At 40.4% G+C, this 27,028-nt stretch overlaps 4 protein-coding genes across 5 annotated transcripts; 2 read left to right on the top strand and 2 right to left on the bottom strand.

Annotated features, from left to right (window-relative positions):
- Positions 1-259: 259 nt before the first annotated feature.
- On the top strand, positions 260-11,071 carry nudt6 (nudix (nucleoside diphosphate linked moiety X)-type motif 6). The gene is made up of 5 exons (XM_072395194.1): positions 260-637; positions 1,917-2,120; positions 7,321-7,376; positions 9,766-9,820; positions 10,193-11,071. The coding sequence occupies exons 1-5, from the start codon at positions 388-390 to the stop codon at positions 10,573-10,575; spliced, it is 948 nt and encodes a 315-aa protein (XP_072251295.1). The 5' UTR covers positions 260-387; the 3' UTR covers positions 10,576-11,071.
- Positions 10,485-17,774, bottom strand: fgf2 (fibroblast growth factor 2). 2 transcript variants are annotated; one of them, XM_072395196.1, is made up of 4 exons: positions 17,207-17,774; positions 14,306-14,409; positions 11,548-11,752; positions 10,485-10,570 (listed from the first exon to the last, which is right to left on the bottom strand). In XM_072395196.1, exons 1-3 carry the CDS (start codon positions 17,382-17,384, stop codon positions 11,567-11,569), a joined length of 468 nt encoding a protein of 155 aa, XP_072251297.1. In that variant the 5' UTR covers positions 17,385-17,774; the 3' UTR covers positions 10,485-10,570; positions 11,548-11,566. The 2 variants fall into 2 exon arrangements, with proteins under 2 accessions (XP_072251297.1, XP_072251296.1); XM_072395195.1 differs by lacking the exon at positions 10,485-10,570 and having other exon boundaries at positions 10,940-11,752; positions 17,207-17,773.
- Positions 17,775-20,571: 2,797 nt separating this feature from the next.
- On the bottom strand, positions 20,572-23,321 carry bbs12 (Bardet-Biedl syndrome 12). The gene is made up of 2 exons (XM_072396326.1): positions 23,268-23,321; positions 20,572-22,505 (listed from the first exon to the last, which is right to left on the bottom strand). The coding sequence occupies exon 2, from the start codon at positions 22,486-22,488 to the stop codon at positions 20,593-20,595; it is 1,896 nt and encodes a 631-aa protein (XP_072252427.1). The 5' UTR covers positions 22,489-22,505; positions 23,268-23,321; the 3' UTR covers positions 20,572-20,592.
- Positions 23,322-23,480: 159 nt separating this feature from the next.
- On the top strand, positions 23,481-26,306 carry cetn4 (centrin 4). The gene is made up of 5 exons (XM_072396327.1): positions 23,481-23,590; positions 23,846-24,001; positions 24,097-24,225; positions 24,867-25,004; positions 26,059-26,306. The coding sequence occupies exons 1-5, from the start codon at positions 23,588-23,590 to the stop codon at positions 26,146-26,148; spliced, it is 516 nt and encodes a 171-aa protein (XP_072252428.1). The 5' UTR covers positions 23,481-23,587; the 3' UTR covers positions 26,149-26,306.
- The last annotated feature ends 722 nt before the right edge of the window (positions 26,307-27,028 follow it).

Here is a 27,028-nt window from a genome sequence, read left to right on the forward strand (position 1 = left end):
ATGGTTGATTTGGAGTTTGTGTTAGCTTATTCGGTGTAAATTTCAGTGAACCATCAAGCTAGCTGACAATAAAATGTTTGAATTATTGCTACCTGATTTAGTTCATTAATATATAATCAACGCCGAAATTAACACAATGTTCTGATAAGTCTTTTACAACAAAGTTTACGATAGTAAATGCCCTTTAAATTGGTAGGCACAGAGTTAAAGCTTATTGTACTGCAGACCCTTAAAATTAGCATCTAGATATTCCCCCATCTTTTGAACGGATCATTACGGTATTTATGCAAGTTCCCGGGTGGATCTTTATGTAACTGTACTGAACACAGTGTACATATGCCGGTTGTAAGTTGAACATATTCGGCTTGTTTCTGCTTTTGCTGTAAGATGGCTGGCTGTGCCTTCATGTCCAGACTTTCACCGCTGGTGAGAGGACAATTTTGCTGTAAACTGTCTTCGGCGCGCATGCGAGTTCACGCTTTTTCCAGCGCTGTCACCTGTTCTCAGCAACATAAAGTGGAGGGGACCAGCGCTTTGACGGGAAAAGTGGACCGGTTCGGTGGAGTGACAGTGAACTTGGCTGAGATCGGATTACCGGCAGACATCAGCGAAAATTCATTTAGCAGATTATTGCAAGGTTTGTTGTCCTAAAGTCAGCTGTGGGTGAGGAGGGGAATACACAGCTCATGTAATCATTTACCTGCTGCAGCCACTGACTAGTCAGTGCTCTATGTCACAAATCATGTGCATAAGAGACCTTTCATGGATGCAGTGTTGCATACTCATAGGTGTCATCACCTTAAAAATAGCTTTGCCAAAAAATGTCATAAACGGTTTGAGAATAGAAATCACACAATGCATTTTAAGCGTACCACGTGTGTTCTCCCTAAAAAAAATAGTCATGACTGTTTGAACTTGACTCATAGGCTACCATGATGGATCCTCAAACAATCAAAAAGTAGGAAACATCGAAACAGGAGGGTGGTTTAAACATCTAAAGAGTTTGAAACAAAATTACATGAGACCAAAATGATATGTTTGAAGGTGAAGTCTTGCTTTGGAAACTGGGTTTCTACACAATCCTGGTACTGCTGCAACCACCTGCTATTCAGTAACATTTAGTTTAAGGTGTTGCTGACAGGCATGGCTGCCTCACTAGTTTTCTGCTTAAATTACACTACGACCTACAGTGTTCCATTAAAAGCTATGCAATCATCTCTTTTATTTAGTTAGTAAATGACAACACTTAATTATTAATAGATGCTTTTAGTTGCTCCAAGAGTCAAAGTGTCAGCTCTCTTTAGCTGCATTTCCACCACAGGATACAGGGCCTTTTATGGGGTCCTTTCCTCAGCCACTTCCATTTTGACAGCAGGAGCCAGGAGCTAAAAAGAAATTTCAGTCCTGAATAGGGGCATGGTCAGGAGGTAGCTGAACATTTCTGACTGGATGAGGAAATAATGCCCAGAATGCATTATTTCCTCCTTTCTTGAGCTTAAAATCCTCAGCAGCTCATTCAGTCTGTTAACTTTAAGCTGTAACACACGAACAGCTCTTACCATTTGTGAACACAACACTCAAACTCAGACATTGGCTGCTCAGTAATGAATGAAGAGACAAAGCTCAGATTGTTAAAACATTAAAATCAGTGGATTTTCTCTTAGACACAAATACAAACAACAGATTCAGTGATCTCTGACACATCAGTGGACTTTTTTTGCCTAATCTATCCTGAACCTTAGTGATCGGTGGGAACGCGACACAAGCAAGGCTGGAAGAGAATAAAATATACTAACATCAAGGCTAAGACTTTCACTTTTAATCAAGTTATATATTCTGCATATTTCCTGTATCTCGTTGTACATCATTGCTTGATAAAGTGCATCATCTGAAATATCCATATCTGAACCCCACAGATTCTTTAGTCCAGTGGAAGGCCGAGGGGAAGGTGGCAGTGTGGCTACGAGTCCCCATGTCACTGAGCCGATGCGCCGCCGCCGCCTCGGTTCACGGCTTCACCTTCCACCACACCAAAAGTGACTATGTCATGCTGGCTCTCTGGATGGGAGAAGGGGAAAGCAGACTGCCAGGGTTTGCTACACATCAAGTTGGAGTAGCAGGTAAAGATTGACTTGTTCCATCAGCGATAACAAGCCTTCCTGGTAGAAATGTAGCATAACCCACACCATGAGGCTACCACCATCATGTTTGACAGCTGGAATAAGGTTCTTAAAACAGAAGGCAGTGTTTTCATTTCTCCAGATGCAATACTCCTCATTAATAACGTATTTTAAACTTTGATTGTTGATATCTGTCCACAAAACATTAATCCAGCATCCGTCTTCTGATGGTGGACTTTGAACATTAACATCAGTCAGTGTGACAGAAGTTTGTTTGTTGCCTTTTGACTAATACACACGTTGATCTTGAGGGATTTTTGTTGGTCGACCGCTTCTGGGAAGGACAACGATCTATCTGACTGTGGACTGGTGGTTTTGTAACATTCACTTACTTTCTGAGCATCGGAAATTCTTTTCTGAGATCCTCAAATATCCACTTTGTTTATTACATGGTACAATTCCACTTAAATATGTTGTGTAGATCAGGCTTTAATCGCAGGGTGCCCACTGTCACCAGATCGGCATCCAACGGAAAACATCTGTTGCCCACAGATTTAAACCTTTTGGCCACTCACAGCTGTGTAGAATTAGATCAGTTTCCATAATAAATAACTGGGCAAGTATAATATTCATGACTCATTTGTTTAGCTTTCACTTTGTCAACATTTAGAATGAGTGAGGAAATCTGATCACGTTTAGGTCATATGTATTCAGAAATATGGACATATCAGGGTTCACAAACCTTCCAGCATTACTCATACATGTTATTAGCATGTAACATGCTGTAATCTGTGTTCTTAAAGAAGCATCTTTGGGATCAACACATCTGAAGATGACCACGGGCGGCTGGGGCTCACCAACCCCATACAGTTAACATAAGCTCAGCCACAGTGACATCTGGCACACTGGTTTATTTATTGATTACCTGCTTGAAGTTTGGGGAAATTACCCTTTAATGAGATCACAATCTGATAGATGTTAGAGAGGATGTCGAGATTTTCCCCATTTTCATTCAACTATGGCTTTCAGGCTAACTGTAAAACAATACCAGCCCTTAAAAAATAAGGATAAATGTTGTCACAAGTGTGAATGTGGAGAGAAGAGCAGCAGAAAGAGAGGCTGTCGACCTCGTGTGCTAACCTGTTGTTGTCCAGCAGAGGGCAGAGTGCCATTTCTACCTTTCCAACAGAATAGATGCACTTGGAGCATGTCAGAACATGTCCAGAGCATCCTTTTCAGAGGTATGGGGCCCAGAAAGTCCCTCTGTGTTGTTTCCATCACAACAAAACTGAATGTTTAATGATGAAACTAAGCTTTGGAATCTGAAATACTCAGCTGTTTAGGTATGCGTTTGCTTGTGTGTATGTACTGTCCTTGGCTCTTGATTACTTTCACAAGGGCCAAAAGTTAAAGTCACTCGAGAAACTGCCAGGAAATGCATGTCTGATGGTCTGTCAGTCACATTTTAATAACCTGATTACAATTCATCTTAAATGAGCTCTTATTGCAGTTTGACCAGCAAACTGTTATAATTGTCTTTGTTCTTATGCATTATGTATTCATATTCTATATTTTATTAAATAACCTATGTTCCTAGTTGGTACTTTTCCACTCTGCTCATACAAATGCAATGTATGTCCTTGAATGGTCCAAGACTTTAGGATGACATAGCGAGACAAAGCATCTCTGTTGGGTCAGATAGGTTTGGTACATTAGATCCACGCCTAAAACAGCACTCACACACACATTGTTTATCACATCCAAAGAACACGACGAGGACAGTGGTTGGCCTGCTCATGCCACTAAAAACTGGCCAAATATACTCTGTCGAGTGTGAGTACGACCTCTGTGAGATAAAGCTGAATATGAATATGAAATGTTTCCGGAACTCCGGGCTCGGCCTGACGGATTTCCTGCAGGAGCTCTGACACTCCGAGTCCAGCCCTGCATATACTTTACATGTGACCTCTGTTAAATACTTTGTTTCATAAAAGATTTCTCCAGCTTGTTCTTGGGCTTCCAATGAAAGAATCGAGCTAACAAAAGCGTAAGTGCACGTTACTCACTAACATCTGTACACTGTTCACCATGAAGCCAAATGTTAAAAGCTGTTATTTGGTGTTACCAGTTTGAATATGAAAGTTGGTTTCCCCGCTGTCCTGTCAGCTTTAGCTGCCCCTGTTTATACTCTCAGATATCAGCCTTATTTTACAGTTTACTGATCCCTTTCAGTTGTGTCAGAACTGTTATAAGTGACATAACTGACATAAACAAAACAGTGTCCCTTCCATTTTATTGAAATTCAGTTAGTTTATCACCTAGTTAAAGGAGCTTCTTTCATATCTGAGGTAAACTACCCTGCTTGTCTTTGTGTTGCTGTGGAAAGAAGTCAGAGCCAGTTGGCGTGGCTCAAATTTTGGCAACCTTCATCTTCAATGATTTCATTTATATTATATTCCGAATTAGTGTGTGATGGCCAACACTGATGGTGGAAAGGTCATCAAAAATATTCTCCCACGAGGCTGCTGGGAATGTTTCTGCACTCATTAATCAAAAAGGATTTCATGCGATGATAAGCCGCGGCTTTTTTTCTCTAAATTAAAGAGCTGGTTAATCGCCGACCAATCAGTGACTACTCAAACAAGGGTTAAGGTTTTGACAGTTTATTGCGTGAACAGCTGCACACTCAGATTTGATTGATGATGCTGCAGATGTGTAGTTGCTCTTGTTTTAGCACCTCCTTCTTGGAGGACTATAATGCAATCTACAGGAAGGAGTTTTCACACATGTGCATTACTCAGGTCCAAAGTTAAACCAAACAGAAAGATGCTATATGAGTAGCAAAATATGAGTACCTAAAAGCTGATAAGAGTACTGATCTTGTCTTTAATAAATTCAGTACATTTTTTAACTCAATATCAGACAAATACATGAAGCTCATGCTTTAATGTCCTTTGCATCATTATTAGAAGCTGACCAGGCGTTATTATCCTGTGTCCACCCAGCTGAAGGCTGACCAAGCTGTCCACGCATCAGACACCATAAGTTAGGAGTTTAATGCATCACATAGCAGCTTTTTTAGTAATTCAGTGCCAGCTCCCCACCTTACGACACTAAACGCATGTGTTGCCGTTGTATGTATGCTACTATAGCAACAGTCTGGCTAATATGTCAGAGGATTATTGTGCAACCTAACACATTAAACATACACAACCTTCTACATATGATATGGCATCAAACTTTTTTTTCTCCAACAGAACTTTCAGCTGTCTGGATTTTTTCTATCATATTATATTCCCTTTTTTTTCCCCTGTTTCCTGGGCTGAGGGCTCCTTAATGATAGCCTCTGGTAACAGAAACCAGGGCTCCTCCTGCTCCATATGGCACAGGGACCAGGGATGACATCAATTTCCACTTAGAAGTCCAAGTCAAGCTTTAAGACAACCCATCCCTCTTTACACATCTGTGACATTCATTTAAAGAGGCCCGTCCCGGTCGGTCAGACAGAGCAACCGGAAAAGAAAGTGGCCCGTTTTCCTGCCTCTGCCTCCTCCGCTTCCTCCTGAGCTGTCAGCAGCAGCACATAGCTACCTCTCTTAGTCACTACCTGCAGGGACAGAAAATGTGAAATGTTGAAGTGAGACGTCCACATCATTCTTTAGCGCAGCTGAGTCACTCAGACGGTCTTTAGCTCTACAGTGAGGAATTCTGTTTTTCCATATCAACAATTTCAGGTCTTTATTTCCAGAAATTGTCAGTCAGTGGATTCTCTGTTCATTCATTACAATCCTCCAGCGTTTTTCTCAGCAGTTGCTTATATTCTGTGTGGTAGAATAATCGTTTTTGATGACTCGATCTTGATATTTTTGTGTTACTGAGGGATCATTTAGCTGCTCGGGGGTGACTTGAGCGTCCGACCAAAGAGAGTAACAAACTGCTGCAGCAGCCATCAGCTCTGTAGACTTGTGCAGCATCTTTCTGTTGTTTTGGTTTCCAAGCTGCAACGTTGCTCTTTTGTCAGCCTCATCTCGGTTTCGTGTTTAGTAAAAACGAAAAACTGTTGATGCGACACGTTACTTTCATAGCACCAAATTGCAAATGGTTATGAATACTAGCTGGTAAGCAGAGTTTTGCATTTTGCAGCTGTTGAGACAGTCACCCCCTCCTGGAGTTGTTTTAAGGAGCAGAAGTCAAATGAATATCATTCTTTAAAAGCATGACTAAATGAGCGCAGATGATGCTCTGGGTCTGCTTCCAGTAATTGTAACAGTGAGTTTCATCCCTAGGGTGAAGGCCTAGATTCCTTAAATGTATCTGGAAAAGAGTGAAGGCTTGCTGGAAGAGCCATATGCAGGAATTCAGTCTTTTTGCCGCACTTGATGTTTCGGAGGCATTACGGCATCTTGTCACTTGAATTAAAATGAACTAATAAGGAGATATAGATTTGACATAAATCATGAAGTAGTGCAATAACGTACAAGATGAAAAGAACGTGCATCATGCAGCTGTGCTACACATAATTTTTAACTGGGCAGTAAGGATGTCTCATTATGTGAAATATCGTCCTCCACTTGGACCTGAGGTGGGAGACACTGAGTGGCAAAGAGAAGATGCTGGGAAAAAAAGGAGTCGTGAATATGTCAGTGCTGTGTTTAAAGCGCATTTGCTGCCCTCATATGGCAAACAGCAACAAAAAAACCAAAAGTTAAAGGTGATCTGTTAACGCTGGCTAAGCCTCGCTGAGGGTCACTCTGTACGGGCCAACATGCACCAGCTAACCCACGTTCTCAGCCAGCTACACAACCAGGAGTGGATGTTTTGATGTCGTTTAATCGAAAAATTAGGTGGAGAGAAGTGGAAAAAGTCTTTGGGCTTTAATCCTTAAATAATTGGATGTAATTTAGTGAGTCTCTCTGTGGCAGTGACACTGATGGAACAACACTGCATCCTGGCGTCGGTGTAAACCCATGAATGGTCCAGCGTCACTTCAGAGCAGACATCAAGACCTCGATAATTGTGACATTCGTAAATTGTTTCAGATTAAGGGGTGTATTTTTATGGTTATATTTGTGACACGTCCATGAATAACAGCTGAACGACTCAACAGTGGCACCAAGTAGTTATTCTGACACCTCTGATAGAAAGGACTCCAGGTCAATTAAGGACAATTAACATCTGATTGACTTATTGTTTTGTCCAGGTGCAGTCGTTGATGAGTCCACTGGAAAAGTTCTGGCTGTCCAAGACAAAAACAAGGTATATGCGCAACTTAACTGTTAGAATTTACTGGAGATTGTGACTAAAGGAAGTCTAATTAATATGCATTTGTTTTACTGTTAGTATAAATATATGTAAGCACATGTGAGCTCTAACAGTCAGAGAATGTGATAAGAATGCTCTTAACCCTCAGAAAACCATAGCTTTGAAAATGTCCTTTAATTGAAATGCACATAGTTCTGTGTACTCAATAGACACATTGCATTTGTCAAACACTGTTCTTCAAACTGATCTCTCTGTAATCTATGACAAAATGAACCTGGGAAGCATCAGATTTCCCGTCATTTTGGAGTTTTGTTTATTTAGCGACTTGTGTGCCTCCCTCGTTGATCCAAACAGGGGTGGAACTCCTCTCAGACATTCAGCTCCTCTCACACTTAACATAGCTCTAAACAACTTTAGCTGACCTCAAGCAAACACAGTGCGTGCATGAGCTGAACACCCAACAAACAACTGTGTGTGTCGCTGTCAGCTCTCACAGAGCTTTACTGTAGAGCTCACAACCGGCCTCCTTTCAGACGCAACTTTGTGTGTGTTTTTAAAAAGCCCGGATGAGATCTCTGCCAATTTGGAGAAGAGATAATTAAAAAAACAGACCTAATCCATTCAAGTTATGGATAATGTCTCAAATGCTCCTGAACATTTCATATCACTTTAATTAATATATTTTGGGTTATTGTAACCACAAAAGCAATTTGAAGACTTCATAATGTGTCCGACATGTTGAGACATTTTCAAAAGCGGCGTAGATGCTGTAAATAAACCATCAAAAGGAGCATCTGCGTCTGTTTGATATGCAAAATTACTCATGTGCATCATTCACTGGCAAAAGCCGGAGTCAGGCAGGCTGAAAATAAACAGAAAAATCACTAGCAGCTCCATTACCAAAGGTGGGAAATGTTTCAGGATCGGTTTTATTGTTAATTCACCTGCATTGTATTAAGGAGGCGGTGAGAACAATATGTTATAGTGTGGGTAAAGAGGCCATTCTGTGATCATTTACAGATACATTTTAATGTCAAGGAGTGGTCATTAGTATGTTTCTGTTTGTAAAAATCATTATTTGCATCTTATTAAAGCATCTCTTTTCACCTTCTGTCTGAAACTCGCAGTCTCTGTAAGGCCCAGCCCTCCCCAGTAGCTCTATGATTGGTTAGCCCATTCTTTTAGAATGGCAGAATGATAGCCATCCGCTCTTCTTATATTCAGGATCAGCCACTACGCTGGCATTATGCTGATATGGTGGATATAGTGATGTCAACAAATGATGCATTTCCAGCTGCTCAGAAGACGCGTGTTTCAATTTGCGTCACTTCCAGCAGAGATATGTAGTTATTAAAACATTTAAGTGGGTGGATTTTCTTGTCTTTTATTGCAGAAATCATGTAACAAATGTCCCAGTGAGGCAACCTTAGAGCGTATAATGTATCTCCGTGGCTCTCGTCCAGAGGCAGAGGGAAACAGTTAGTGGTCTGGAAGTGTTGGGACTCTTTTATCTCTTCTTCTCCTGCTCCTCCCCTTCGGGCCGTTTACTGGAAATAGGGTTTTTAAGCGTCTGGCCCTTTGGCAGCAGAGACGTTCTGCTGGCCGAGCCACTTCAGATCTCATGAAGGGTTGTGAACTTTCTGAAAAGAAACCAGGATGCTATCCCTGACAGATCCCCAGTGGACTGAAAGAATATAATCCACGAAGGAGCTGAATGATGTCACGATTTAATTTTTATCCAGCAATATTTAGTCATAATTTCCAGGTAGATTTGGTGGAAACATGTCACAATTGTCTTCATTCTTCCAGCTGATCTTATATGATCTGATTATTATTCTCACATGCAGCTTTTGAGGGACAGAAATAAAACCCCACAACAGTTAGCGTTGCACAGAACCTTTTTTATTTCTCTCTACCAGCACACGGCTCCAAAAATATTGCATTTTGTCTACTTTACATGGAAATAAAAGCTATAGTGCATTTTGTGTTTCCACAAAGAAAAAAAGAGAAATGTCTTTAAACATTTGTTAAGAAACTATAAAAATATATTTACACACAGACATCATAATTTAACCAGCAGCATACTGTTATTGAATATCAATAAGTGGTGAAACAGTATCGTAAGACTCACCGCAGTTAAAATCCCCAGAGTGAGGCATTAAACCTAAAAACTGCATTAACATTTACTCTTCCTGTGTAAATACTAGCTTGACTGAAGACTGTCTTCTTAAAGAGGAAAAATACTACGTGATTTTATGTTGTTTTATCCAAGTAGAAACAGACATAGTTGCAGCGTACATGATGATTTTTATCAACGATTAGCGTACAGTAGTGCCATCCATCACAACTCATGGTAAATTTTAACTTTGCTCTTGAATTTCAGACAAAGAACGCCTGGAAGTTCCCCGGTGGTTTGTCGGATCCAGGAGAAAATATCGGTGAGCTCAACAGAGCAAAACGCTAATACAGTACATCTAGCCAAAATGTTTGAGCTTAACAACGCACTTAAAGGTGATACATATACATTCATTTTAAGTAAGGCAAACATGTTTTCTCCCAATTCACCTGTTTTAATATGTTAAAAGCAGCTATAAATACATACATGGTCCAACCCAAAAAAGCAGCATCAAACATGTTGTTACAGAAAAAAACCATATATATATATATATATATATATATGTGTGTGTGTGTGTGTGTGTGTGTGTGTAGTTTCCCCTTCATTTTAAAGGCAGTCACACCAACAGAGGAGCATAAATATATATTCCTAACTGTCCGAATATTTTAAGGCTTTTAAACCGATTCTCTCTCAGGTGCCACAGCGGTTCGCGAAGTGTTTGAGGAAACCGGCGTTCGCTCCGAGTTCAGATCTCTGCTCAGCATCCGGCAGCAGCACAACCACCCCGGCGCGTTCGGCATGTCGGACATGTACATCATCTGCCGACTGAGCCCGCTCACCTACGACATCAACTTCTGCACTCAGGAGTGCCTGCGCTGCGAGTGGCTGGACCTCAGCGAGCTCGCCAAAACCAGCAGCACCACGCCCATCACCACACGCATCGCCAGGCTGCTGCTCCACGGCCTGGAGCAGGGCTTTGACAAGGTGGACCTCACCATGGAGGAGCTTCCTGCTGTCTACTCCGGGATGTTCTACCAGCTCTACCACAGACAGCTTCCCGCAACACTTAAACCTTAAAGAGCCGTTCGATTTTCAAACTGTGGTCATTATTACTCATATTTAAAGTGTATTTATGTGTGGTTTGCTGCGGTTAAAGACGCTGGAGGTTTTTAGAGGTGACGACCTTCGTAGTTTTATTTGGTTTATCTAACACTTTCTGGTGGCCACGCTCATCTAGGTGCTTTTTTTTAAATTTAAAGGTACTGTACTGACCGGGGGAGGATTCAGTTGAGCTATCTATAGCTCGGTAACTAACTTGAACAGTGTTACAATAACTGTCTGGTATAGAGATATATTATGTATTAAATAGCTGTCTTACATAAGAAAGTCAAACTCAGTTGAACTGACCATTCGCTGTACATTTACTCCCTTTTTGCACAAATTCCACACATGCAAGATAAACTAAATGATGAATATGAACTGGGAAACTGACTTTGCATCCATTAAGCATCCCTTCGGGGTACATACTGAATGATCTGGATATTTATTTGAAAAATTAAACATGCTTGAGTTTTGCTTTTATTGTGTTTAGCGTTCTTATAGTTTTGTTAAAGAAAATTCTGTCACACAATCCGAAACGATTAGATGCGTGACAGTAATGTGGGATTCAGAAGCACTTCGTTAAACAAAACTGCTGAAATGTTAATCCTCTACATCCTGCAGTCTGGGCAACAGACATATGATCCAAGTGCTTTTCATCACTCAGCCACAAAGGGAAGAGCGTTTGAAAAACACGGAAATCCTTCATTCGCAGGGTAACTGAGGCTCAAGTTGCTCTAGTGAAGTCTACAGTAAAATCTTGGAGCAGCCAGGTCTGAAAATGTGGCCCTGTTTCAAAGTAAAGCTGAATACCAGCAGATATGTTTAAGATAAAAACTTAGAATAATATTAACTGTTAGGTTAAAACAGTCAAGCGTCACAGCTGGTTTGGGCAATGTTGATGGATCATTGTCACCACTGCCGTCACATCTTCATCTAAGACATCAGTACCTCTTAATCGGATCCCCGATTAGCACTTGGCAGACATGGGAAGAAAGAGAATGGCCTTCTGACCCGGTCCAGTTTTGCTTCCAGACTTGTACTGGCCGGTGCGCTTCAGCGCCACGTACATGTTGGGGTACTTCCTGGAGCGGTAGGTGTTGTAGTTGTTGCTCTCAAGCCGCTCTATAAAGTAACACTCATCTGTCGCTCGTCTCTGGAGAGAAGGACACAGAACAATGTTGCATAAGTGAAGGTTTATTTGACGTTAATGTTGCTGATTACAGAGGAAAAGAGAAAGAGCTGCAGAGGGGGTAAAACCTGCAACCATGTGCTCACTGAACCCAAACTAAAACACTGTGCCATCCCAAAAACGAATAAATCAGCTGTCAAAACATGGAACATCTGAGTAAAAAGTCAGCCTAAAAGACATTAAGTGTTCATTTGATACCTCATTTTGCTTTGCTGAGTTTTGATTGAATTTACTTTATTGGAAGGAAAGGACGGTTGTAAGTGTGATTCTGTTACATGACAGCTCATTCAAACTAAATGACGCCTTCATTTGGAGGAAAAACTGCTGCTCTCATTTCTGGTAAAGAACCTTATTCCAGCTCACCAGAATCATAAAGGTTAAATATAAAGATGCCAAAACACTAATCTAAACAGAAATGTAACAGAAAAAGTGTTTTCATGTTGTTTACCACCGACTTCCTGACCTTTTCTAACTTTGTTCAGGAAGAAAACGTTGCCCTGGTTGGGCGTCTACTCCCGGTCCAACAAGAGGCTTTTGTTGTTGTGTCTGGTTTTAGGTGACTGCACAGCTATGAAGCCATTAGTCATTAGTCATTTTCTTTTAGCGGGAACAACCACACGGCACACCTTGTGTAATCTTTTGTGCTAAACTAACAACTTATAACAAACAATCCTGTTTTCGTGCTGACGATGTGCAAGTTAAAGTGTTTTTTTGCTGTAGCTGGAGCACAATCGATCCATTAGTTACCATCAGTATGGAAGGTTTATTTAAGGTGGATTAAATCTATACTTCTTAACAGAATGGATTTAGATCCAAATTTGATGAATGTATTTATGAGTTTTAGATATAAACATTGAAAAGAAAAATTAAAGATCGTAAATGATCACTATTTGCTGATTAAATGAGCTTAAATAAACCCGTCAGGATCTAATACTGTTTGTTGATTATCGAAGTGTGACATCAGACTGAAGAAAATAAGTTTTTTGAGAATCACAAATGTTTCAACATATTTGCCTGCATTTTAACTTTTTAACATGAGGAGCATTATCGCTGCGGTTTTTCGTCTTAAATGATCTTCCACAGCCATGCAGAGCGACGTCTGCGTGGGCATTTCATCGCAGCTTCTCATTAGTAGGAGGAAATGCCTACTGCTAATTATGTGCACTTGAGAGGAGCCTTCTCAACTACCAAACCTCAGGAATCACCAACACTTTGCACGTCCAGTGCCACTGTTTGCAACAACACCGAGGCCAGCAGCGTGGGCCGCTTCACATGAACGTTCAGTCTTCTCAGAGAGTTCTGTCTGTGACAGAACCGTGTAACGAGGAACTGTGCTGCAAGAACTGATCACAAAAGCAGAATATCTTAAACAGTTACTGCCTGATGCGGCTGCCTGCATGAGGAGCTACACGTCTTCCTGACACAGAGATGGGGAAGAATTAACTAGACGGACTGTGTTAGCAAAACTCATTAACAGTCATGGTTATCAACATCTTTAAAGGATATAGAATATTTTGGGAAACCTCTATAAAAAGTTAAAGCCAAAACATTATATGGTCAAATATTGAAAATATATCTACACCTAATGACATGTAAAGCCTGGGAGATCAGAACCAAAATTGGGGGAATGGGAAACATTTTGCTCTGAAATGTAAAGCAGTTGGTTCCCAAACACTCAGCTGGTATTTATTAAAGGAAAAGCTGATGCAACACGGTGGCAAACAAGCAAAGATATTTAAAAATGTGATACTGGCATCAGTACCAAATAAAGGTGCATTTATGAAATATGAGGAAACAAACACTGACTCTATGAAGCATTAAATCACAAACAGAGTTTGCAGCTCGTTCGTATGTAACAACATTTAATAAAAGCAGAGCAGCAGCGAGAACTGAACCTAATTTGTTTCCTTTCAATAGATGTTAATCTATCTCATTCCTGCCTTCCCAAAGTGACAAATCTATTCCCATCTTCTAATAATCTCATATCTAACCTCCACTTCCACAAGTCATCATGTCAGAGGCACTAAATATTTCACAATCCTTCACTTCTCACCCACTTCTACTGTATGCTTCCAAATATTACAAAGACTTATTCAGTCTCTAAATGGATTGATTGTTATTTGCTACTGCCTAATAAAGCCTGTTAAAAATGGACCCGAATATATCTTCTCATTTTCAAAACTTGTCAGTTTAGCCACGAGTGTTGACTGTGGTTTGGCTGAAGAAGTGTTAACATGAAGTAAAAGACTTAATAAAACAGAGACAAATGGTTGGACTGATTGGATTTATAAGTAATGCCTCGCTTTAAGCTATGGTTGTAAAAAACTCAAGATGTGTAGATAAAAATCAACTCTTTGCTGCTGCTTATTCATGTAGCTTTGGTCCATTTTGCTCATTTGTTTCAATGCATCTGGCCAAGATATAGATACTGGAATTAGGATTCATTTTGACACAGCTCTGTCTAATAAGCCGTTTTAAACATTTGTTAATGCAAAGACTGCGGGCGAAGTCACTCACCGCTCCAAACAGACGTCCATCTCTGTTCATTGCCAGATATCGGTTTGCACAAACTCCTTTGATGACCACCTCTCCCACTGAGGTCGCCTGGAGTTGAAGCTTTACTGGTGAAAAAGAGAAAAGTTTATTTAAATTCAGTAAACAGAAAGCATTTGCAGTATGACACTGGAATGTTTAATCTAGTATGTTAACATCTTCCACAGCTCCAATTCAAAATGAAGTTTCTTTAAAAGTCAGTGAGCTCTACTTAATTAGCATTATATGTGATCTCAAACTGTGCGTGTGCATGGCAGAGCCTGCAGAAGACAAACTGAACAACTGAGGGCAGAAAGAAACTGATTTCAGGATACTGCAAATAATGATTCACATGGGCTTAGAGGTCAAGTGTGGAGGATTTGGTGTTATCTAATGGCTAAGTAGCAGATTGGAACCAATGAAACAACAAGCCATTAGTCACCTGTTTCCAAGCATGCAGGTGAAACTACCATGAGCACTAAGAAGAAAAAAGTCCTTACAGATCTGCGAAAGGCTACATTAGAAACATAAACACTCTTAAAGTCTCTTATTTTATTTTATTGATAAACTAATAAATCCTTAATGCGATATTGCTTTTTTTTTGCCAATAGATAATCCTACCTACAGCAAAGTGGAAATTTAAATCTACATCCAGTGATTTCCGGCCACTTATGATGATGCAGAGCCGACCACGTCACTGGTGGCACAAAATTCCCCACTTATAGATTTGGCTGTAGTTGGTTTTTAGCAGTTTTCTTGCTCTTTAACTGGCCATCGCTTCGGTTTTCTAACTTGCAAGCTTCTAAATCTAGTGGTACATTAAGTCACTCTTGATAAAAGCATCTGCTAAATGAGTTTCTGTAAACACGAACAGTGGATTCATCAGTTTGTTTGCCAAAAACCGTGACAGGCCACGACAAAGAGCAACAACTTAAGTACCAAGAGCTGAACCAAAATCAGCTTTTCAGTTTCCAGGCATCTTAGCATCACATGAAGGGTGCTTAAAGATCAAACCAGTCCGTAAAGTTTGCTGCATTCAGAGATAATTATCTGTAATTTCAACACAAGTCATTTTGATTAGTGCCATCCGGTAAGCCCAATTATGCTGCAATTAACATTTTAAATGACATGTTTTTGTAAGTCGGAACAAGCACTCAGAAGCACTCGCATTTCCTAAACTGCTGTTATGGTTTCCTTCATGTTTTGGTGAACATTGCCTAACATTTCATTTGCAGTAAATAAAGGTCACTGAGGAAAGAGTCAGTTTGAGTTGTAACGTACTGCAAAAAGCGATTGCTGACTGCCAAACAATTACCATCTTTTATCTATTTATTTATTTATTCATTTTGGAAATAATTGCTTTTCTAATGAAAAAGCATTTGCCGGAAGTAAGGTCACCAAGAAGGAAGAAAGAAGGACCTGTACGATAAAGTAGATCTTTAAAACTTTAAATAGACACATCTGTTTATAGCTAAAACAGATGCCAGCATGATTCATGAGATAAAAGATCAAAGAGATGTTTTGCTCTGAATAAAAATGTGTGACGGGTCTGAGAAGGTTGAAGTAGGTTTGGAATTCACTGGGTCTATTATGTTCCACAGGAAAACTGATCTATACCTCCGTACTTCTGTTAGGGGATCAGAATAAAGGCAACAGTCCAAGCTTATAGAGTTTTGAGAGGAGAAGTGCATTATAAAGACACCAAATACAGTGATGATGAAGTCCCGCGTTCATCAGCACAGGAATCAGGTATACTTGGATTTGTAGGGACAAACTCTTTCTAATATATCCAATTCTAGCTGGCAGATATGTTTGTAGAAGCTGGCAGGTCTATCAGAGCCTCAACAAAAGGACCATTGATGCGGCACAGCTCAGGTCACAGCAAAAACTATTTGGGTAAAAAGCTTAATAATTAATGCAAATTTCTGTTGAACAACTCAGTGTGGATGTTCTTTTTCTGGTGCAGCGATACTGCTCCTTTGATGGGAAATTAAGTTTCATATATGACACAAACAGTTCATTCGTCAGGACAGAACACAAACTTTCAGGTATTATTTTCCTGAAACCAGCTCTTCCCTCCATGAGCTGTTCCCATTAGACGTTTGTTTGGCCACACATGCTTGGTATGCCATTCTTTATCAGATGCAACACTGCCAGGCATGCGTTTTCCCAGAGGAACAAAAAATTATTTCATGAACTTCCTCGTACCCTCCTACTCACAGATGAACCTTAAGGACACACACTTGAAAGTAATCAGTGACGCAGAGAGCGAGACGGGTGCCGCGGTTGTTATTTCCAAATAAGCATTTATTTTATACGTTTATGTTACTTTTTTACTTATGTTACTTTTATGCCTGAAAACCTTTAAAAGAGCACTGGATCTCACCTCACAGTGAAAATAAATAGATTGCATTGTTGCGCAGATGTGTTGGATTACTTTACACTTTGTGATAATATTGTTACTTTTATGAGTATGAAAGACTCATAGATACTTCCAAAGCAGATTATCCTGTATTGGCTTTTAACTTCTTGTTGTGCCGTCTTGTGGAACATGAACCACACAGTGAGCAGTGGGACTGGCGGTGACTCAGCATGGCGTACACATTTACTAAAAACATCATGTATATTTCATCAGAGTCCCCATTGATTAAGAAAATCTGAGGTTTACGTCTGTAGAACTGGAGTTATTACACTTTCCAGAGGTTGGCATACACGCACTATGCTTCTGGTGTTAATAAGTGGAGAATAAAGGTGGAAAATTTACATCGTCCTTCCATGATTTCTTTTTTTTAGCTTCACTCTTACGTCCTTGTTACATATTAAAAAGAGCATAAGGAGGCTCTGTGTACTGTGCAAAGCGAGAAGGAGAAGACTGGCAGTACTTACTGTGGGGGTCGTTTTTCTCCCGGATTCCATCCACTCCACCGTCAGACTTTATCCTCAAAAAGAAACCTCCGTTTTTACAATACAACCTCTTGGGGTCCTTGAAGCTCCCAGGAGGAAAGCCTCCGCTGCCGCCGTCTTCAGGTGTAGAGGGAAGTGTTGTGATTTCTCCCGTGGCCATCTCCTCCTCTTACCTCGCTTCCTGGCAACTGCTTCGTCTCCTTCTTGAGAAGTGCAGGAGCCCCACCGTGGCCTCCCACCTCCCACTAGCTGTTCCCTCCTCCTTCAAAGACCTTCGCACAAACTGATTCTACTTAACCTCTGAGGGCAGTTTGCTTGAGCAGCCCCCCTCTCAGGGCAGCAAGTGCCCTTTGAGTCCTGAGAATTTGAAAGACAGAGACTCCAACAGATTCCTACCTAGCAGCAAATGTCAAAATCTACCGTTTGTAGAACTGCTTCGTCCGTGAACTTTGAGCACACTGGTGAGGGGGGGGTGCATGCAGATCCCTGCTGCCTTCTACTACTTCTTGCAGTGTTTGAAACAGGGCAGCTGGCTTAGATCTATGTGGAAGGCATTCCCCTTTGGGCCTCAGTTCGCATGCGCCCTAGAAGCACCAGCACACACACACATGCTCACGCCCACTACTGCTCGCCAATCTAACCAGCCAACCCAGCAGAGGTTGGGAAAGGAGAGTAGGGCAAGAAAGGGGGATGTGCAGCCACTGAGGCCTCCGAGAGAGCCAAGAGCAGCTGCAGCCATGTGAACACGACCAGTGTTTCATTCATTCATTCAGTCCAGAGCAAGAAAATTTAAAAAAAGACAGTTTGTCAGTTATTTAATTGCTCTTCATGGGTAATAAAACAGCGCCATCAAGAAGAAATCCCAGCTGATTTAGATGAAAAAGCAAACATATAAGTGAATTCCTTTTCTTGCTGCGCTTGACTTCCTCAGAGGCTGGAAGAGGACCAGTGATGGGAATTATCCAGCAGGACCTGTTTCTGTTTGAATTTTAGGACTAACAGGTTGAGTGTTGGTCAAAACAGGCACTCGCTGGCTTCTGGGTAATTGTTACCACATCTAAAACTAGTATTTTGATTGTTTTGGACATTTCAGGGACTATGTCAGCAGAGACAGGAGCAAAAGAAGTTGTAGCAGATGCACTGAAACCAGCTCCACCCGTACAGTGCTGTACAGTACAAATACACACTTTATTCAGTGTATCAAGTGAAAATCAGACGGTTTACCAAAAAGAGTTGAGATGGTGGAAACTGACATATTACATGACCCAGTTTCAGCCGAGCTTCAGCTGTCCGACAGATGGCCTCAGATTTGCCTCTCGAATACTTCATGGTGGCATCAATGACCGCAAGGTGCCCATAAGATCCTGTGGCTGCGGAACTAGCCAAATCATCAGCCCTCCACCACCGTGCTTGAAAACTGATATGAGTCGTTTGTGCTGATATGCTGTGTCTGGTTTTCACCAAACGTGGTGCTGTGCACAAACATCTCCCCTTCGGTTTTATCTGTTCAAAGACATCGTTCCAGAAGTCCTTTTTTTTTTTTGTTCAGATGCAAAGTTGAAAGCTTAAGCCTAAACTGTACTGAGGCCTGTCTGAGATGTAGCTCTTTTTTTTATTTCTCTGAGCATTGCACTGAACCTAATGAGACGTCCACTTATAGTTTGGCAACTGGCAATATAGACTAATAAAATGTCCTGGGTTGTTGTTAATCTGATGTTGTAAAAAAATATATTTTAAGACCTGGTAAGAGCCAGCAGACGGTGATGTCTGAAAAACAAGGATCAACTCATCCACTATTTATATATTCATTCAGGCAGATGAAACGATGATGAAATGGTTAAATGTGGACTCGGGCTGAACTCTCAGATGTGTCACCATGTGCCATTCTAATTTCCTCTCCGTGCTGTATTTGTTATGTCACACCCTACCGTCTCACTGCCACACCACCACTTAGTGAAGCCTGAGTCAAGCTTGTTACGGCTCCTGCACTGCCCTCGTAATGCTTTTTATTTCAATGAAGTATTTTTAGAATGCAACAAGAAGCTCTGACAGAGGAAATGGAAGCTCACATGAGTCACTGTAACTGACACCTTTTACATACAATATACATACAGAAGGAAAATGTTGCATACAGCTCAAATGTGCTTTACTTTCAACTAAGCCATTATTGTTTTTGAGGTAGCTCTTTCCAAGTAGTAATCACTTTTATTTAACAGTTTATTTAATAAATAATCAGCAAAAACTGCTAAACAAACCTGTATCTTGTGTTAATTCATGCAAAGCTCCAACCAAAGAGACTCAGTTATTTTCAAATGACCTTTCATTGATCATGTATGAGAGGAAATGTGAGCAACAATGTTTCCTGAATTCATGAGTGAAATTCCATGAGTTTGGTGTTTATTTAAAAGGCTAAGAGCTAATTAGACTTGACCAAAAACATTTACTGTCTGGAGGCATTTCTGCTTCGATCAACTATTCCCATTATGACACAGAGAGTTATAAAACCATTATGGAGGTAGTGTCAGTGTCCAGCGCAAACAGTGGAAGCCAACTTCAAGAGGTGGCATTAAGACTAAGAAGCACACCAGTGTTAGACCGATGCTTATGTTGGAAGCCCAAGAACAAAGCGGAGAAATCTTCTGTTCACAGACAAAGTATTTATTTAGGCCACAGGTAAAGTGTGTAAAGCGCTGGGCTCGGAGTGACAGAACTCTCACAGGCCCATATTCATCCTCTTCACATTTATCTTACAGAGGTTGGACTTACACGCGACGAGTATAATTGGCCATTTACCAGCGACATGGACAGGCCAACCACTGTCTATATCTTTGTTCTTGGAATGTGTTGAGCAATGTGTGTGAGCGTGGTTTTGGGCGCATATCTAATGCAACAGACCTAATCTGACAAGATAGAGAAATTTCATCTGTTCCTGTCTAATCGGTTATGTTATCTTATAGTTCTAAAACATGATGTCTCGCTCAGAGGAAAACTACAGAATATGAATACATGTCTTAAAACAAAACCAATTATAACCCCAGCAAAACAAAACTCCTCTTATGCCTTATGAGATACTGTACATCTGTGTTTTTGCACAGCAGAAACTGTCAGATTTGGTCCTAAAAATAATCTAAAATGTGAATACATTTCTCAGAGAATAGTATTATTTCAGCGCAAAATACACATGGATTTTAAAGATTTTCTTACAATCTCTACAATGCATATGTCTCCCCCATGTGGTAGAAAATAGGAAACATGGTATTGAAACAACCTTTGAATGAATTGACAACAAGAAACACCTTAATACAAACACCTTTTATTTAGGCAGTGAAAAAATAACAAAAAGGTTTCCCGGTACGAGGCTTGTAAAATCACAAGAGCATCAGGTTTTCCTCATTTTTTTGGCCTACACCTGTGATGACCTCTGCATCAGTCTGTAAGACCAAGAAAACAAGATCTAAAGCTTTTCTCCACGTCTCCAACTTCACACTCAGATTGTCGTAGATTTTCACTGCAGGTTTTTGATCTGGTTTCATGGCTGAGGCAGCTGCGGGGGCCTCTTTGTCACTCTCCAGGACAAGTTGTGGGAACCTTGCTGCAATGTCTTGATGTCCGTTAAGGTTCTGCAGTCGTTGGCTAACAACGGTCCAGGCTTTGACTTTTGAGAACGCTCCAGTGTTAACCATTACAGTGGTTATGTAATCTATTAAACCATTTGCCATGAGCCGTAACACGACACTTCTGTAGAGGTCAGCTGTTCCAGAATGCTGAACAGAGCCAGTGTCCTTCTCTCTGTGATACTCTACTTGCTTGTGTAGGCGATGAATACAAAGCATTTCTGTCCCTCCAGCACCAGGCAGGAGGGCTCTGTCCTTTAGTGCATGGTGTAATCGATAAGCACAGGCCCAGAACTGGTCCTCCAGTGCCTGCAGCTTGCCATGTATGCAGCTTGTGAGAATCACTGTGACCAGCCCCGCGTTCCTGTCAGTGGAAATTCTCACAGCTGTTAAAGACTTCCTCTCAAAGCTGCTGAGGTCCCTCCAGATTGCAACCTGCACCCCGGTGCCAACACAGTGCTTACTCAATTGTGTGGCATACGTCACAGGAACTACTCCAGTTGAATTAGCAAATGTCCTCAAAATGGAAGAGTTTACTTTTTCCACAACAAGTATATGATGCTTACAACAGTGTTGAATCAAACTCTCACAGGCATGGCCGGTGGTCAGTATCAAGCTCACTTCCAGGCTCAAGAGGAGTTTCACAACCTTGTCCAACCATTCATCCTCTTTGCTTAATCTTGCCAGATTTAACTGGTCACCCACACTTTGTACACCTGCTGACATTTTAAAGCCAAGATGGCGATAGGTATGTGACAAATCCCCACTAATAAGAGCAACCCTCAAGTGTTGTTCTTTTAAGTGATGAGCAACTGAAGCCTGCTCATTAGACAAAAGAACAATACAGCCTTGAACAACACACGCATGCTGCTCTGGTAAGCCAGGAAGCACACAAGTAACCATTTTATTGATATCAAACACAGGATAACACCCATCCTGTTGATTATCATCTGACTGCAGTTGAATGGCTTCAACTGCTAATTTCATTGCTTTATCACAACCATGGCTCAATGTTTCTGCAATGTGTGCAATGTCAGGAAGTCCAGGAGGATGAGGCTGCAATGCTTGGGAGACAATTTCAGACTTGGTTTCACAAAAATGCCTGCTGAGTTTTACTTTTCTTTGTCCACCGATGTTGAGAGTCTTGTGATTTACTTTTGTCGTCTCCTGCAAGTTGCAGGACACACGAGGGGTGATGCACACACCGGGTGCTGCAGAGCATCTCTCCGATAGCATCACAGCAAGATCCTGAATTGAAATTGAGGATTTCCTGCAAACATCTGAGCAGATATCCATCCCCTCAGACATAGCTGAGATTATATGCGTGACTGAAATTCCTCTCTGGAGACAGTCGAGAGCAGCACAGCTCCATGCTCCAGCGAGAAACAGCAAGCACCCTGATCCTGTGTGATAAACCCTCTGCTGGGCTTGTACAGTCTCATAAACCAGCTGACCCACTGCACACGTAGGCTCCAGGTTCTCAATGATGCGAAAACACGAACACACAAGAGCCGAATCCCCACTCGTGTCATCTTGGATAAACTTGTACTTTTTATCGGGACCCAGAGAGGAATGTACCATACCTGCCAGCGCTGAGAGTTTCTGCAGTCCGACATGCTGCTGACTGTTTATTATTGCACTTTGCAGCATTACTTGAGCTGCCACAACTGTAAAAGATCAAGAAATGTTTTAAGTTTGTGCACTTTTATGTACAGTTTCTATAACTGTCTACTGTTTCGATAGGAAAACTGATTACAATCATTTGTGTAAAAATGTTAGTGAGAGTTACAGTTACACAGGTCAGTAACAAAGAATAGTCTAATTCTAGTAAGCTTTGAGGTAACAGTACTCTTTCTTTTCTTCATTAGCTTATCATCATTACACAGTCCACTGACTCTTCAAGACATGAGGCACTTGTGTAAGCTTTGCACATACATCTCACTCAGCCAGTATCAATGATGCTCTACAAGTTTGTGCACGTTAAGACAGTCCCTCTACACCTTAATATGTCCACATTTTAAAAGTTGAACTAATGCCTAATGCTCATTACAGCTCGACAGTTCAGTAGAAACAAACTATATGAAGCCTAAACAGTAAGCTGTGCAACATGTTTTGTTTATTTCATGCGCCGAAGGGATTTCCTAAACTAACTTTGGTCAACCGCAGCTTAAGTGTTAATTTTCGTACAGACAATTATTGGTAATTTCCCTGTATTAGCGCAAGTACAAAATAAACAAATAAAAGGTATATCTCCCCAGAAGTGCATTGTATCTATACACCTTACAAGCAGCAGCTTAAAAGCTAACACGTGAATGTAAAAAAAAAATACATTAACTTCTAAATTCAGCAAGTCAATAGACAAAACAGGAATACGCCGACAAGGTGCTATTACAGTAAAAACTAAATACCCACAAAGATTATAATGTTACCTTTAGTTATAGAATGTTTGTGTAGCCTGCTACCATATTCCAGACCTCTCGGCTCAAAATTGTATATATTGCGCATGCGCCATGTACCATTGTTGCTGGGTAACAAGGACAGTGCCAACGATTGGTGGATAATGATATAACCTGCCTATTCTACTTAGTGATTGGATAATATGCTTGAGTCAGGTTTATTCGATGCTTCTATTGGCTATCTGCAATGTCATTTCACAGGGGGAAAAAAATACAACCGTTGCTATCGGTTTTGTTGACATTGGATCATCAAACACAACATTGAAGGTTTTCTGGCTGAATCATCTCTTCAAATGGTACAATTACATACAAATAATGTTAAGTCTGAAACATAGTAAGCGCAAGCTATGGAGGAAGACTTTCTGTTAAAAGCCGTTGAGTTGCCTGAAAACTTTTTTCTTTAGACTCGTGGAGCTGCATCGAAGCTTTAGTTAGCTAGCACGCTGGTAGCAGTTGGAAAGAACATCAAATATAAGCTGAAGTTTTCCATGTGTACATACCAGTTAGCCTCAGCCTTTATGGTTATTTTTTAACATGTTTATTTTCTATAGGCTTCGAGTTACCGGAAACCTGTTGCCTCTGCGAGCCATAAGAAAAGAACAAGTTCCAAACTTGAACTGACCGAGGAGCAAAAGCAAGAAATTAAGGAGGCTTTTGATCTTTTTGACACAGATGGAACTGGAACAATAGACGTTAAGGAGCTAAAGGTTAGTTTTGTTTTAGTGTGACTTGAACGTTATAATTTATTGACTGTACACAAATGAAATAGCCTCAGTTTTGCTGCCCCTTACCTTCGTCACAGGTTGCCATGAGAGCTCTTGGCTTTGAACCAAAGAAAGAAGAAATCAAGAAGATGGTTGCAGACATTGTGAAAGAAGGGTCTGGAACAATAGATTTCGGTGACTTTCTCAGTATAATGACACTGAAAATGGTGAGTGGACAAGAAGGAAAAAACAACTTCCTGGTGGTTGAAGTTTGACTGTCAGTTCACATGAAAACATAATTCATGATTAAACCTATTTGTCAGCACACAATACAAAACTGTATCATAAAGCAACATGTCCCTCCATGTCACCCAATAAAAAAGGCCACTAACTAATGAATAACAAAGACCAAAGCATTCAAACATACAATTTACAAAACAATTGTAACATCCCTGTTGGATGTTTCCAGTTGTGCTTTAAGATGTGACAATTGAACCTTAAATGTATTCATTTTGGCCTATAAATAGTTTATTGAAAAATGCCACAAAACATGACAGCTGTGCAACACAAATATAGGAAGACTGAATATTGAGCATATTGCAGACAATCTGTTATTCTTAATAAAATACCCTTATTATTACCATACCCATGTGATATTCCTTGCTATTAATTCCAGTTTATCTCCATGTTTTAACAGTTTAAGTCCACTTTACACATCTGCTTTTCTGCACAGCTGTTTGACAAATTAAACTCTTATGATGGCATATTTGGTGGATCATTTTGGGCAAAGATGATGACTTTTAGTTAGTTTTGAATGGTCTCTAAAACAAAATCTAACCCTTTTTTGTGTCTGTATTGATGTTAATAGAACGAAAAGGACTCCAAGGAGGAAATATTAAAGGCTTTCCGGCTGTTTGATGATGACTCCACAGGGAAAATCTCTTTCAAAAATCTGAAGAGAGTAGCCAAGGAGCTTGGGGAAAACCTCACAGATGACGAGCTGCAGGTATTTTGGATTTGAATTCCAGTCATGATTAATGGCAAACATTCAGCCTTATGACTGCTTTATCCAGCAGGTAGGTCCATGTTGTGTTGCTACAGAACTGTAAGTTAGTTTTATGTAGTTTATACTTGGGTGTTTATTCATCTTATTCTAAAAGTTAGCTATTGCAGGATGTTCTGTTCACTGGCAGGTGGAGATTTTTCAGAACTTAGAGAAGAAAAGGCAAAAGATTTTGAGTTGATTTTAAAATTCTTCTTTTTGTTTTTGAATGTCTTCATGGCCTTGCTCCACAGTATCTGTCTGATCTGCTTCAGCCGTACGCTCCTTCACATTTTCTCAGGTCAGCAGATCAGTAATTGTTAGTTGTCCCTACAACAAAGAGAAAACTTAGAGGGGACCGTGCCGTCTCAGTCACTGGCCCAAAACTGTGGAATGAATTACCTTTTGCACGTCAGGCAGGCCGACTCACTTAATGTTTTTAAGCCTCTGAAAACACGTTTTTTTCATTGGCTTTTAATTCATTCTGAGGTTTTGACTTTTACTGTGATTTTTTATTGTTTCAGTTTTATGGTTTTTATGTTTCACTTGTATTTTATATATGTGTACAGCACTTTGGCCAATTGTGATGTTTTAAAGCACTATATAAATTAAGTTGGATTGGATTAGAAAATAAATGTAAATCAACTAGTCGTGCCAGAGTTGAAGCACATTCCTTCATCACGATCACACAATTCAGAAAAGCCTAACTCGCAGAGTGCCTTGAGACATAATGAGGATCTATAACATTTTGCAACGAAAGGACTACATTTAAGTTTTTACCTGTTGTTAGTAATCAGTTAATCAAATGCCAAACTTACTACAGACAGCTGATACGCCTCCTTTCTCTTCCATTAATCTCCCAGTTTCTACTAATATTCTTTCATGTGTTATAGAAGAAGCAGTTCATGTGAGACATGTCACGTGTTGCTCATGACGACACGATTGTAGTTCTTCCAGTCTCTTACGTTCAGGTGGTTTAGAACTGTTAATAATCACATTGTGTCTTTTATCCTTTCAGGAAATGATTGATGAGGCAGACCAAGACGGCGACGGTGAAGTCAATGAGCAGGAGTTTCTACGGATAATGAAGAAGACCAGTCTTTACTGAACGTGTGTTACACTTTTTTAAGATTCCCATCTTATCCTATCAAAACAGTAGCTTTTCTGGAATGTAGGCAGTTTTCTTTGTAAATAAATGTTTTAATATGCATTATCTTTGCACAGAAGTTTTCTACAAGACAAATAAATCTATTTCGTTATAACTGATTTGCCTCTTGTAATATTTACATTCATCTTGAAACTCAGCTGTAAAACGCGTGAAAAAACTGCGTGAAAGAGAAAATCGTCCTATAAGGTCACGCTCCCATTGAATTTTGCAGTGTTTTGTCACTTTCTCGATCAAGCTGTGCTGTTGAAACGTAGAAATAGAAAGGTTGTGAATGTTTTTAAGATCGCACACTATATTGGTGCAGCACTTTCTGCAAACCGCAATATGCCAATAATGGTCAGACAGCCAGACAGACATGACTAAGTTGATGTTGACTAACCGGAATTATGTTACTGTAAACAGAAATGAAAAGTGTGCATCTGAAATGAGTAACTCAGTAAAAGTCACTCTCACAACATGTTTTGAGTTACTGAACTGAGTACAATACATACCTACTTATTTTGATCATCTTATAGGAAAGATGTCCCAGCTGATTAATTGTAACAAACAGCGGAAGTCTGGTTTTGTCCAAAACACCGAACCTTGTTAAAATAAACAGGATATGTAATGACGTGTTTTCCGAACCGTCAGGCGGCTCTTATTATTTTGAGGATGCTTGCAACTGATTGTGAAAGTTGTGATAACCTGTTCTAGACAGCACAGGTGGAAAATATGAAAACGTTTTTCTTCACAAGATCACATATCCATTTTCTAAAGAAATATTTCACAGGTAAAATGTAGCTCAGACAGATTTGTACAACTTTTCTTTGAACATGAGTTA

Source organism: Leuresthes tenuis, unplaced genomic scaffold (assembly GCF_036924035.1).
Source record: "Leuresthes tenuis unplaced genomic scaffold, fLeuTen1.0.hap1 SCAF_11, whole genome shotgun sequence".
Lineage (NCBI taxonomy): Eukaryota > Metazoa > Chordata > Actinopteri > Atheriniformes > Atherinopsidae > Leuresthes > Leuresthes tenuis.

Coding starts and splice junctions, on each gene's coding strand:
- nudt6 (XM_072395194.1), top strand. CDS start 388: ATGGCTGGCTGTGCCTTCATGTCCAGACTTTCACCGCTGGTGAGAGGA. Junction 638..1,916: donor ATTTAGCAGATTATTGCAAG/GTTTGTTGTCCT, acceptor TGAACCCCACAG/ATTCTTTAGTCCAGTGGAAG. Junction 2,121..7,320: donor ACATCAAGTTGGAGTAGCAG/GTAAAGATTGAC, acceptor TGTTTTGTCCAG/GTGCAGTCGTTGATGAGTCC.
- fgf2 (XM_072395196.1), bottom strand. CDS start 17,384: ATGGCCACGGGAGAAATCACAACACTTCCCTCTACACCTGAAGACGGC. Junction 14,410..17,206: donor GGAGAAAAACGACCCCCACA/GTAAGTACTGCC, acceptor CTTTTTCACCAG/TAAAGCTTCAACTCCAGGCG. Junction 11,753..14,305: donor ATGGACGTCTGTTTGGAGCG/GTGAGTGACTTC, acceptor CCTTCTCTCCAG/AGACGAGCGACAGATGAGTG.
- bbs12 (XM_072396326.1), bottom strand. CDS start 22,488: ATGCTGCAAAGTGCAATAATAAACAGTCAGCAGCATGTCGGACTGCAG.
- cetn4 (XM_072396327.1), top strand. Junction 24,002..24,096: donor TAGACGTTAAGGAGCTAAAG/GTTAGTTTTGTT, acceptor CCTTCGTCACAG/GTTGCCATGAGAGCTCTTGG. Junction 25,005..26,058: donor TCACAGATGACGAGCTGCAG/GTATTTTGGATT, acceptor TTATCCTTTCAG/GAAATGATTGATGAGGCAGA.